The 12457-nt window shown below is 42.4% G+C and overlaps 1 protein-coding gene across 1 annotated transcript in view; it reads right to left on the bottom strand.

Moving 5' to 3' along the window:
• iars1 (isoleucyl-tRNA synthetase 1) overlaps positions 1 to 12457 on the bottom strand; it is a 55142-nt gene that overhangs the window by 23932 nt on the left and 18753 nt on the right. Inside the window, exons 13-18 of the mRNA XM_070959099.1 lie at positions 11666 to 11764; positions 7922 to 8048; positions 4932 to 5005; positions 2061 to 2255; positions 1660 to 1746; positions 526 to 609 (exon numbers count right to left, since the gene is read on the bottom strand). Coding sequence (XP_070815200.1) covers positions 526 to 609; positions 1660 to 1746; positions 2061 to 2255; positions 4932 to 5005; positions 7922 to 8048; positions 11666 to 11764 — 666 coding nt within the window. The remainder of the gene's footprint in view (positions 1 to 525; positions 610 to 1659; positions 1747 to 2060; positions 2256 to 4931; positions 5006 to 7921; positions 8049 to 11665; positions 11765 to 12457) is intronic.

Genomic DNA, 12457 nt, shown 5'->3' with positions numbered 1-12457 from the left:
AGTCTCTCCCTGGTTCAGTTTATATATAACGTAATGTCTAACGCACAGTAGCGGCGTCAAATGCTTATGCACCTCACTCTACCGTAACAGCTATAGGTTAAAGTTTTAAGGCACAAAAGAGACGTATCTTATTGTAAATTGCAGCCAAGAAACACACCACGTCCTCTCTCTCTTTATCACAGCAACTCGCTCTTCATCAGTCTATATCCGAGCATATGGCGCAACTGCATAGTGCTTTATTCATTAGGCCATATGGCCATGGCACTCTCACTGCTCAGGGCAAAGGAGCGAATGTATGAGGGGAAACAACGTGTGTATGCATGTGTATGTACAGTATGCGTGACTGTGTGTATACTGTATGAAAGACACAGAACCTGCCTAGTTAAGCGTGTATAGTGGTTCAAACCTTTTAATACCAAGCCGCTAATAACATAAGGTAGGTTAACACACACAATCCTGCCACCGGCACACAGGCATTCATGCTGCAGAAACACACACTCGTTCACATTCAAGCACAGATCTGACCTGAGGGCATCAGCTCCATAGTTCTGCACTATCAGTCCTGGATCTGGGTAGTTCTTCTTGCGCTTGCTCATCTTCTGTCCATCGCTAGAGGAACGAGACAGGCAAAGGCATTAATGCACACACACACACATGCACGCATGCACAGAAGTGCGTGTTCGAAACCATGCACTTGGTATTCAAATTAGTCCTTCCAGGTCAGCAGGCCTGTGAGCACAGTGCTGCATTTAGACCCCAGGGCTGAGGACAAGCAGACCTATTGTAGAACAGCTCTAAGGGCTAGATGTTACAGCAGCACACATAACCACACTGATCATGAAAAACGGCAGAAAAACTAGGAGATGAATGAGCAGGTGAAGATGAGAGGAGGAACAGAATATAAAATGGAAGTAAAGGGGAGGGCAAGCAGTCGATTTGTGGAAGCAGACAAGACAAAAAAGGATAAGGTTGGCAATATCCTGTATTTTTCTTACTGTCAACAAATCCCATTTAAGACGGAAACCAAAAATAGATCCTGCTTTTGACAGCCGGATATACAGTAGCTTATTCCAATATGCCTCCACAGTTGTCCACTATTAAAACAAGGGGGCTGACATGCAGCAAATGGCCTGGGCTGGAATCAGTCACTGCAGTAAGGACTCAGCCTTAATACATGGTACGTGGTCACCCAGATGAGCTGCCAGGGTGCACTGGCACTGCTGTTTACTTCCAATTCCAAATACATCATCCTGTAGACGTACATACAACCCTGATTCCAGATTCCCAACTGCATCTACCGACAACAGTTTTACGAAGTGTTCCTGAGCCCATGCAGCAATATAATTTATACAATCATGTGTTTACAAAGTGGTGAACCTCGCTCCATCCTCGCTTGTGAATGACTGAGCCTTTCCAGGATGCCCTTTTCATACCCAACCATGATACTACCACCTGTTACCAATGAACCTGTTTACCTGTGGAATGATCCAAACAGGTGTTTTTGGAGCATTCCACAACTTTCCCAGTTTTTAATTGCTCCTGTACAAAATTTTTTGAAACGTGTTGTTGCATCAAATTCAGAATAAGCAGATATAGACACCAGCATTTATCTTCAATGACAATGGGTTTTATTGGCAAATTAAAGAAACGTGGTCTCACCTTGCAAGTACCAATCCGTTGACAATGACATTCTTGAAGGGCGGTTTGCCAAACAGCGCTGTGGAGAGCACCAACAGGGTGTAGAACCTACAGCAGGGCACAAAAACATCGTACACAGGGCAGGGTAAGACGTAGGACTGAAACTTTCAATTCATTCCTGCTCTGCTGTCGGGTTACGAAAAACTAATTTACTAATTTAATCTAATCATTTTTTATTTAGCAATTTGATATTATTTACTACTTATCCCATCAATTCCAAACTATTAATTATCAAGTCTTTTAGGAACACGCCGGTCTGCCTGATCCATCCCCTCAAGCTCGGCTCTCGTCAGTTCCCTCAATGAACGCAGCAGGGAAGCTTTTCATTCCTCATCGCATCTATCCATTCATTCACAGCTTACCATCCCCTCGTCTGGTCAATGCCTTCAGCGATGAAGTCTGCTGGGAAAGTGTCCTCAAACTCCTTCTTGTTTTCAAAGGGGTAGTGGACCTGGGCGTAAGGCATGCTGCCGCTCTCAAACCAGCAGTCAAACACCTCTGTGACCCTTCGCAGGATCCCCTTACCGCACCGTGACGGGATGGTCAGACCGTCAATGCTGGGCAGAGAAAGAGGGGACAGAAGACAGAGAAAGCCGGTACAATTGTTAAGACAAATGGCAGCAATAACAACTTGGCCAGTTCTGCTTTACTTTGGGTTATTATTGCCATGAGGAACTTTTTAAACATTTGTATACTGGGGGATCCACGGGTCTATAAAGTCTTTGGCTGCGCTTCAAAACAGCCATTTTATCATCTTTCACTGCTGGGAGGGAGGTTTAAGAAAAGAACTGTGCTCATGTTGTGCTGACACCCACTACAATAAGGTCGGTTATTGCTTTATGCTTCAAGGATATGGATTAATTTTCTCCATACAGCAACTCACTCAGATTCAGGCCATGAACTAAATCACTGTTTCTTCAGTGGAGTTGCTGAAACTGAGAAAAACAAATGAACCAGAGTAATGAAGTAGTTACAAAGTGTGAGGTACCAGGTTAGATTCATGTGTATGGAAATATTCTGGGTAAACAGACAAACAATAAAATGTCACCAATATATATCCACAGAAGAAAGATTGAGCACTTTCAATTTGTTTCTCATAAACATGTCTACAATCATTAGATCTCAGGCCAATAAAGTGCAGATTACACCTTCAGTAATCGGCTGCGGGCCACTCCTGGGCCTGCTGAGGAAAGGGAGAGTGGTGAGCAGGACTTTTCCAAAAAGAAGTGCTCTGTTGAGTGCATTTTGAGGACTGCAATATATTTTTGCAGTGTGTTATGCATAAGACTTAGCTAAAATGTGCTTCCCTAGAACGCAGGCAGAGCCATTATCTCCAGCCACTTCACACCTTCTAATGTGAACTGATAACAGGCTGTGCCTTTAATTGTTAGAGACCCATACATCTTTGTATTTACTAAAGAATGGTCTTTCCTTTGCCCAGTTTTGCCCAGTAAAATGAACTTCAGTGAAATCTCTGAGATCATCAGATCTGCTCTCAGGTGCAACGTAAATCTGCATTAATCTTTCACGTCAAGTTAAAAGTGAATTTTAACACATGATTTTTGCTGGTGACCAATTGCAAGCTGTCTCGACAGTGTTGATTTATGAGGGAACGGAGAGGCAGAGTTCAAAATAAAGGAAGCTTTCACAGCCTATTGACCTAATCTTATAAAACTCTGCTCTGCCAGACTATAAATTGATCCACAAAAGTGGCATGCTCAGTGGTGCACATACATCTCTTGAATGAACTGTGTAAATTTATTGTCCACTTAGCAACCAAGCTAGCCAGCAGCGAGACAGTTATGACTGACTAGTGCTCGCATGTCAAGAGGTGGGTGTTATGGGTAAAATTTTCTATCGCTGTTCACTGAATTTAATTTCATATCACAAAAGCAAAAGCATATATCACAATACAGTAATTGTCCTGTAAATTAAGAAATGCTTTAAAATAACCATATCGCGTCGGATTTTCTAAATCCCAACTGTGTCGACACAACAAAAGCTGCAACCCTGTCAGTCACAAGTTCTCATCCCTCATCTTGGGTTGGCTGTCTTGGGTCTGCTCTATTTACAATCTCAATCTCCTCCAACATGTTTTCTTGTCACTCTCTTCTTCAGCGGTTGGCAAACCAGCTTAGAGGTGCACTTCTGCCAAAAACAATCGCTCTCAAGTCATGTCATGTGAGAACATGTGGGACGCAGTCCTGCTGCCCAATCGTGTTACCTCGTGAGGCAGCTGGATTCGTGAGAATCAAGACCTGCTACATCAGCTGTCAGGAGCATGTAGCAGAAACACCAAGGAATAGCTCCCATGGTGGAAATGGTATTGTCATCCCTAGTTGGCGAGCATGTAAGCGGTTACTTTGACAGCTACAGTGGCTCGACCATCAGCTCTGCTAGCAGTCGTGCAGTCTATACAGCAAAGAGCCTCAAGCACCACCTATTTGGTGAGGATGTTTTTGGGGCTGGACCCATGTGATGGACTCAAAGTCAGAATAGCTCAGCCTCTGCTGCCTAAATTCTGGCCATTTTTAAAAAATCTGTCTCTTGCAAGTCTCCCAAATGTATCGACATGCTATACATAATCTCTAGAGTGAACTTTTAAGGTATATTTTCACAATGACATTTAGAATAATTAAGCATTAATTTTGTCGAGGGAATCTAAATTCTCAGGCTCCCCAACCAGCAGCTTTTATGGAGAATGGGCTGCTAGTTAATGCTACAAAACAAGTAATGCTTGTGCAGATAATTTTACGACAAAATGCTTTCAAAGCCAACTATGTTTCTGTTGTATGTCGTCTCAATTATTCCATATCAAAGAATTACGGGAGTTGTGTCAAACTTAATTTTGCAAATGAGTTTAGTGATCTCTATTACTTTTCCAAGTTCCAGACCTGCTCAGGAGCCTGTTTCTGTGCAAGCCAAACACGGATGCAGGAAGAAGGCGACCTCTTCCTCCCCTCTCAATTAAATATGGCCAACCCCATGGAGGTGATTAAAGATAATTAACGGATGAAGAGCGGAAGAGTATAAAGTGATCTGTGCTCCACAACACCCGTCTGGTTCAGGCAGACAGGTCACATTAGACAGGCAGAGGGCACGTTTAACAGGGACACAGTCATACACTGACTCACACACATACACAAACACACACACAACCTGTGACTCTGGAGGTGTTACACTCTCATGTTCAGGTAGATGCTGATCATCTCTGTGTTTGATCAGTGACTCACCTCTCACGATGCAGATCAGTTACTTTGACTCCGGTTAGTTCCTCCAGTTCAGCGATGGACCCAACACACACCACCTGACGAACACAAGCGCACACGTATGTTACCAGCATCTACAGACTGCAATTTTTGCTCATTCTTCTCAGCAAAATAGATCAAGATCAGTCGGATTGGAAGGATACCATCTGTGAAGAGCAATTTTCAAGTCTCACCGCAGATTCTCAACTGGATTGAAGTCTGGGCTTTCAAAGACATTAACATTTTTTGCCTTTAACTATTCCACTGTAACTCTGGCTGCCTGCATCATTGTCCTGCTCAAGCCTCATGCAGACTGGAACAGGTTTCCTTGAAGAACTGCCCTTTGTTTGGCTCCATCCATCTTGCCCTCAGACCAGTTTCCCAGTACCTACTGATGAAAAGCATCCACACAGCACGATGCTGCCACCCCTGTGTTTCACTGTGAGGATGGTGTGCTCAGAGAGGTGTGCAGTGTTGGCTTTCCACCATACACAGCATTCTGCACCAGAGCTATAATGCTAAGTTTTGTTCTCATCTGACCAGAGTAACTCCTTCCACATGTTTACTGTGTCTCAACATGGCTTGCGGTGAACTCCAAACGGGATTTCTAATTGTTTTCTTTCAGCAATGGCTTTCTTCTTGCCACTCTTCCATAAAGGCCAGATTTATGGTGTACAGCCTTCTCTTGGTAGATTAGGCCGTATTCTTTCCATCCTCTAATGATGGATTTAACGGTGCTCCGTGAGATTTTCAAAGCTCTGGATATTTTTCGTAACCTAACCCTGCTTTGTACTTCCCCACAACTTCATCCCTGACCTATTTGTTGAGATCTCTGGTCTTCATGATGCTGTTTGTTTGATTGTGTTCTCTAACAAACTCTGAGGCCTTCACAGAACAGGTGTATTTACACTGAGATTAAATTGAATGCAAGTGGACTCTATTTAACTAATCATGCGACTTCTGAAGGTTGCACCTGATCTCAGTTAGGGGTTTCAAGAAAGGGAGTGAATACATATGCACTTAATACTTTTCAGATTTTCATTTGTAAATAATCCTGAAAATCATGTAGTATTCTGATTTCTTTGTATTTATTTTATTTGTTAGGGACTATGTACAATATTAAACAGTGCTCTCATTTGATGTAATGTATCAAAGTAAGCTTTAAGCCACTGGGGAAAAATCCATTGAATTAAATGAGATACAACATGTTAATTAGTTAGCTTTGTTACTTTTGGACTGAGTCGGGCTAGCCGCTTCCTATGCTAAGCTAGGCTAAGTGGCTGCTAGCTGTAGCTTCAAATGCACTGGACACACAGGAATGGCATTGGGCTTTTGATTTAACTCTTGAGTGTATTCCCAAAAATGTCAAATTATTCCTTTAAACCCACAGGAAGCCAGTTGTACGTACCCTAATTTGAAGGTATTTGCTTAAAGGACTATCAGTGACAAACCTCTTAATTCTGATGTATATTTCTGCCTGTTTTTCTGTCACACCACAACGCAACTTAAAAGTAGGCCTACATCAACACACTTACTGAGTAACTTTACCTTAGAAAGTATGCTAAAGTGTGTTATCTGGTCTCCTTAGAGAGTTAACCTGTAGGCTCTGCTCTAGTTTTACCACAGCACCAGGTAACATGGCCCAGATACAGCCTGAAACACCACCTTCAGTTACAAAAGAAGACAGAGCTAAAGAAGCGCATCCAGAAAAGACGGGGAGAGAGGGAAGACAGAACAAAAAGAAAAGATAGTGAGAGAGAGACTCTGTACTGCCACATGCAGAGAAACGCACACACAGACAGACACACTCGTTTAGTTTTGGGTGTGTGATTTGCCGCTGAGGGGTGTGTGAGGAAGGCACCAGGGAGCGCGAGTGCTCTGGAAACAGTCACAACGCTATTTCCAGCAAGCAGGTCGCTGGCTGTCCCTCTTTCAGCCAGGGGACCAACACTTCATTTTTCAAACGCTCAAACAACCCAATTCTGACATCTCTATTCAGTTCAGTCTGCTTCACGTAGTCAGCCCGCTTTGGCAACGAACATCCACAACCAGACGAACATTTACAGTTTGGCTGGCTTCTGCTCCGTCTGCCTCTTTTTCCTCTTCCGCTTATTTCCCTCCTCCTCTTTTCATCTCTAATTTCTCCCTCCTTCTCGAGTCTTTCACTTCCTCTTTTTCTTCCCCAGCTAATTTATTCCGTACCCATCCTTCCCCTCCCCTTATTTTCCGTGTCTTCCTTCCTTCCCCCCATTTGCTGTTTGTCTCGAGGACCTTTGAAGTTGCCTTAACCGGCATGAAGAGAAACCAAACACATTTTGGTTTTGTGTTTTATTTGCTGTTTACATTAATGAATCATTCATGTGTTGAGTTTACGGAGGCACTCGGTAATGTTGCCTGAGGGGAGCTGACTTTGACTGCAGTACGGACTCACGCTACACTCTCTGCTGTGACGCCATGGTCACATCACTCTGCCATGCCAGAGAGTCTCCCACACGCACGCGCGCACAAACACAAACACACACGCACGCACACGCACACGCACACACACACACACACACACACACAAAGGGTCAAATATGCTAAATTATGTGAGCGTCAAAAAGAGGTCAGCAAGAAAAATTCTCCCCCCGCCAGTTTATGAGAAGAGCTGGATTTCTGCACCCTTGCAGCAGGCCTATCTGCCTTTGGTGAGACACAAGACATTTTTCCCCCACACTCATTTATATGGTAAATAAAAGTGAGAGTTATGGAGAGTTCAACTTTTCAATTATGCCCTCTCATGCTTAGCCCAGATTGATTTGTGAGTGCTGCCAAGGCTGCAATCAGCTCCCTGAGAAAAGAGGAACTGACTTGGTATTTGGTCATGACACAGACAAATTGTGTGATCTCTGCAGAGTACAAAGACGCATTAGAAGCATTAAGTACTCTATTAAAGCATAACAAGTGCGTATTTGTGTGTTTGGTGTTTTCCTGACCTCCTCAAAGTCGTCGCTGACCCAGAGAGGGATCGGTGTGCCCCAGTAACGGTTCCTCGAAATCGCCCAGTCTCGTGCGTCTCTCAGCCAGTTCCCGAAACGCTTCTCACGCACAAACTCTGGAACCCTGCAGAGACGGAGAGCATGATTTCAACCACAAGGACAATCAAGTCTGCATATAGGATGGAGGTCTACTTTTGCCTGAAATGACAACACACCAGGGATTCTGCTGTCATACTTATGTTTAAACCTCATTTAACTGCTATTTTTATTTAAAACCACCAATTCTCCTCGAAACCAGTAACCAGGGAAGGGAGGAAGAAGAAGAAGAAGAAGAAGAAGAAGAAGAAGAAGAAGAAGAAGAAGAAGAAGAAGAAGAGAAATATTGTATTGTATTATCAAATTTTTTTCAGTATTTCCCAGCAGTATATAACAATTATAATAATAATGAGTTTAACTAATTAAATTAAGCTGGAAAGCGGACCAAAATAGATTATATAAAGATATATAAAACTGATTTATTCAATAAAGCTTTTGCTAAAATTGACACTTGCCCATTATGAGTTGAGCTTCCTAGTCTCTGTAGCTAGCAATAGCAGCCTCCTGCACATTCACAAAAACTGTTGAAATAATCCCATTTTTAGATGAAAATGCATAATGTTTTCCAACAGCCTGCAAGTAGATAAAGAAAAGATATTTTTAATACCTTTTAAGGGGTTTTTTAAGGAAACTGAATTCAATGTTTTTCGTGATTTTTCAAGACCTGCAGACACCCTTTTTAGTTTAATGTGCTTCACATTTCATCACAACAGTCGTCCTCATGTCCATTACCACTCCTTCATAGAGCGAGCTTCTTTTCCTCTACTTGCTCATATTAGCCCTAAAAATAAACTCCACTGCTCTCTTTATGAAGCTCAACTGCAAAGGTTAACATTCCCTTCAAGGCATCTTCCTCCTTTGTACCCCTTTTCTGCTCTCTCCTTTCCCTAGTTTGCCTTGACTGATTTCTAGCTTTAATCCACTATCTCACAATCTCTTCCTCTTTCTCTCATTTTTCCTGTCCCCGCTCTCTTGCTGTGCCGGGCCGTGTTTCTCAGGAGAATAGTGTGGCGGGGGGGGGGGGGTATAAATCGTCGTCAGGATCCACGCGCTAAGCAACGAGTTCATCAATTCCCATTTGTAGGAGGCATTTCTATTTAGGCCCCTAATATATCAATTTAATGATTTTTTTTTTTCCTTTTTTTGCTGCTGCTGCTCACCAACCCCGCTTCAACACTCCTCCACCCATCGCCGCCCCCCACCTTTTGCTTCATGCTAAATGTAGAATTTAAAGTGTGCTGTCTTGTGCTCAAGACACTAAGAAGAGCCATTTAATATGTGCAGGCTTCTATTATAAGTCAGAGACGCTGGGGATGGATACGAGACAGAGGGACAGAGGTTGTGGTTGGGTGGGGAGCAGCTGAGTGTGTGCCTGATGGAAAAAAGGTAAGGAAGGTGAAAATATTAGGAAAAACAGAGGAGGAAAAAATCAGACACTTTGTTGAAAGACAAAATGTAGCTAATTAGGCAACTGACGGTTGGCTAAACCCCTCTTCCTGAACAGTGATTATCCAATCATGACTTAGCAACTGTAACAGCAGGTCGGCCAGGCTTTAAATTTATCTGTATGATGAAGCAGTATGAACACTGCTATATCAGAGTGTAGGCTAACATTAGCAGCTCTGACGTTTCCACTTCAGCGACCCCAGCCAAACTCATTAGTTAGTCCTCATAAGAGCTTTTTCTGATGTAAAGTTAAAATATAAATGTATCTTTGTCTTCCATCTATTGCTGCTCGTTCGTTAGCTAACATACTGGGAACGGCAAGACAGAGATTACGTTTATGTTTTTTCATTCATTTTTTAAACCCTGTGTTTCATTTTTAACTTTAACACTCGGACTAACTAGTTCTGCACTGCCATACATGAACTATGCTCTTCATTTCCACATCTTCTACATGGCTCATAAGCTGGCGAGGATGCCTGGGAAATGCAGCTTTAGCCTCAGTCCTTTATCACATCATCGTGCATGCAGCCATCAAATGCATATTTAGAAATCCTTTACAGGGTTCTTGTTTTAAAATAACTTGAAGCATTAAAAAGACAGCTGGAAATGTTATTTTCAACAGACTAAGTGAGCAAACGTTAGCTAACTAAAGCTGGTGAAAGCTGCTACCAACAGATGCCAACCCGAGTCATTTTCAGACCAGTCCATCAACACCACATTCTCTTATTTTCAGTGACCGAGCTTCCTGCACCTTGAGCCTCCAAAGAGACCAGCTTCCCCTGCGAGCACTCACTAATTCTGTCCTTAATTTATACAGACAGACATCGGGAGAAATCAGTCTGAACTTTCTCAACAGACACTTAGCCTACCCACTGCACCATGTGAGTAACGACAGATAAAATGAACAAATCACTTTGAGAATATGGTAACTAGCACTTCGCTTTCTGAAGGATTCTTTTAAGTCTCTCATCAGCCAACATGAACTTCATATAGAGGTACCAAACTCTGCAAGGATTTCACTTTTTAAGATGCTGATGAGTTGGCAACCCTCACTGGCAGACAGACAATCGTCCAGAGACTGGAACTCAAGTATGAAAGTGGAGTCTAATCAGAGAGGGGGGGGGGGGGGGGGAAGCTTCTTTTCACAGAATCAAATAATTAGGGTTGGAGAATGAGCTTAATTAGAAAGCTGCAAAAGAGCATCACCCTAAGTGTGCAGCCACACAGACACAGGGAGGAAATATGTGTGTAGACATATGAGTATAGCAGCTGAATGCATCATTAAAAATTATAATGCATTTACTGTGATTCTATAGACACATACAGCACAGCTAACATCATTATTTCATCATGTCTTTAAATGTTGTACATCTCTTTGCATTCAACTCTAGAGCTGAAACAATTAACCCATTAGCAGGTTGACAGTTTTCTATGATAAATTTCACATATTTGGGTATTTTCTGACATTTCATAGAGCAAGTGATTGGTTCATGGTAAATAAGAATAGTCAGATTAATTGACCATGAAAATAATGGTTAGTTGGAGCCCAAAACACCATCACATATTTTAAATAGCTAACATACATATGGACATGGTTGCCCTGTATTAAATGCAAAAGTAATAGTCCTCTAAAAGGGAATGTAGTCTTTAATGTAGTGTGTGTGTCTGTGCCTCGCTCTGTGTACATGTGTGTCTGTGCCTCTTCACCTTCCTAGCAGCTAGTCATTCATCTCAGTTTGACAGTCCCATTACCAGAGGCAGCTACTGTGGCTCAGAAAAGAGCACTGGGAGCACCAGGGGTAATACCACTTAGCAAAGCCATCATGCTGACACTTACTCTTTCACCATTAGAATTAGCATCATGCTAATGTTTTCTGCAAAACATCAGTGCTGTGCGTGTCATAAAGCGCTTTGGTGAGGACCCCATTAAATGATAAAGAAAATAATGATTTAAAAAAATTCATGCAACAACTGCACATTAACAGTTACTACTGCCCAGTGATACGTACAGTAGCTGTCCTGCAGGGACGGGCCCATAACTGCAACAAACAACTTGACATGGTCCTGCAAAACCGCAGCTGTAATTGTTCTGGGACTGTCTGGAAGGATTTTAGACCACCTGTTTGGCATGATGCTCACAGCTGCCCAACTGTCACTTTTCACCAAGCTAGCAATCACTTGTTTCAGAAGACAGCTTACCAGTAACATTTTCCATTGTTGTCCAGTAGTTTCTCCACCATGTGCTCAACTCGAACAAACCAGCTGGGGACGGCTTTGTAGATCAGGGGCGTGTCAGACCTGAAAGTACATAAACACATTATATAAAACACAAGGCTGCAATATACTACCTCAAAAAAGCTTAAGAAAAACATTTGTGTTGTTGTTATTGTTTAGCCACGCTAGCAGCATGGCTCTAGGAATGGCACTGCCGCTCGTCCACCACTTTGGTTTACACTCAAATATCTTAATAACTATTGAACAGATTGCTATGAAATGTGGCAAAGACATCATCATCAGCACAATCATCAGGCCAGATTTTAATTTCTGACCAAATATCTGCAAAAATGATAAAATTCCTGCAACTGTTTAGTGTTAATTAGCAAATGTTAGCATGTTAACAAGCTAAACTAAATTAGTGAACGCAGTATAAACATTACACCTATTACATACCTTCATGTTAGCATCGTCATTGTGAGCATGTTAACATTAAGTTCAAAGCTCCTCTGTGCCAAAGTACACAATTCTTTTAACTCTCTTGACTCCTTGCTACCTTAAGTTTTGAGGGCACTTTTTTTTTCCAATCTCACCCACCAACTTGTGGTTTGAGTTTTCTTTTCAGGTTCTGTCTAAAGCAGATCGCCCTCCACCGTGACTGAGTTCTACCTTACAGGTGGTTTACTGGTTAATAACACAACAATTTCATCTCTTCAAGTGCGTGTCTCCTCACAGCTTTTAGAGAGCACATCTCTGCATATTTACTCGGTTAATTAA

The sequence above is a fragment of the Chaetodon trifascialis genome, chromosome 3 (assembly GCF_039877785.1).
Source record: "Chaetodon trifascialis isolate fChaTrf1 chromosome 3, fChaTrf1.hap1, whole genome shotgun sequence".
Lineage (NCBI taxonomy): Eukaryota > Metazoa > Chordata > Actinopteri > Chaetodontiformes > Chaetodontidae > Chaetodon > Chaetodon trifascialis.
Note: the sequence above shows the minus strand (reverse complement) of the source record. Positions and strands in the feature narration are given on the sequence as shown.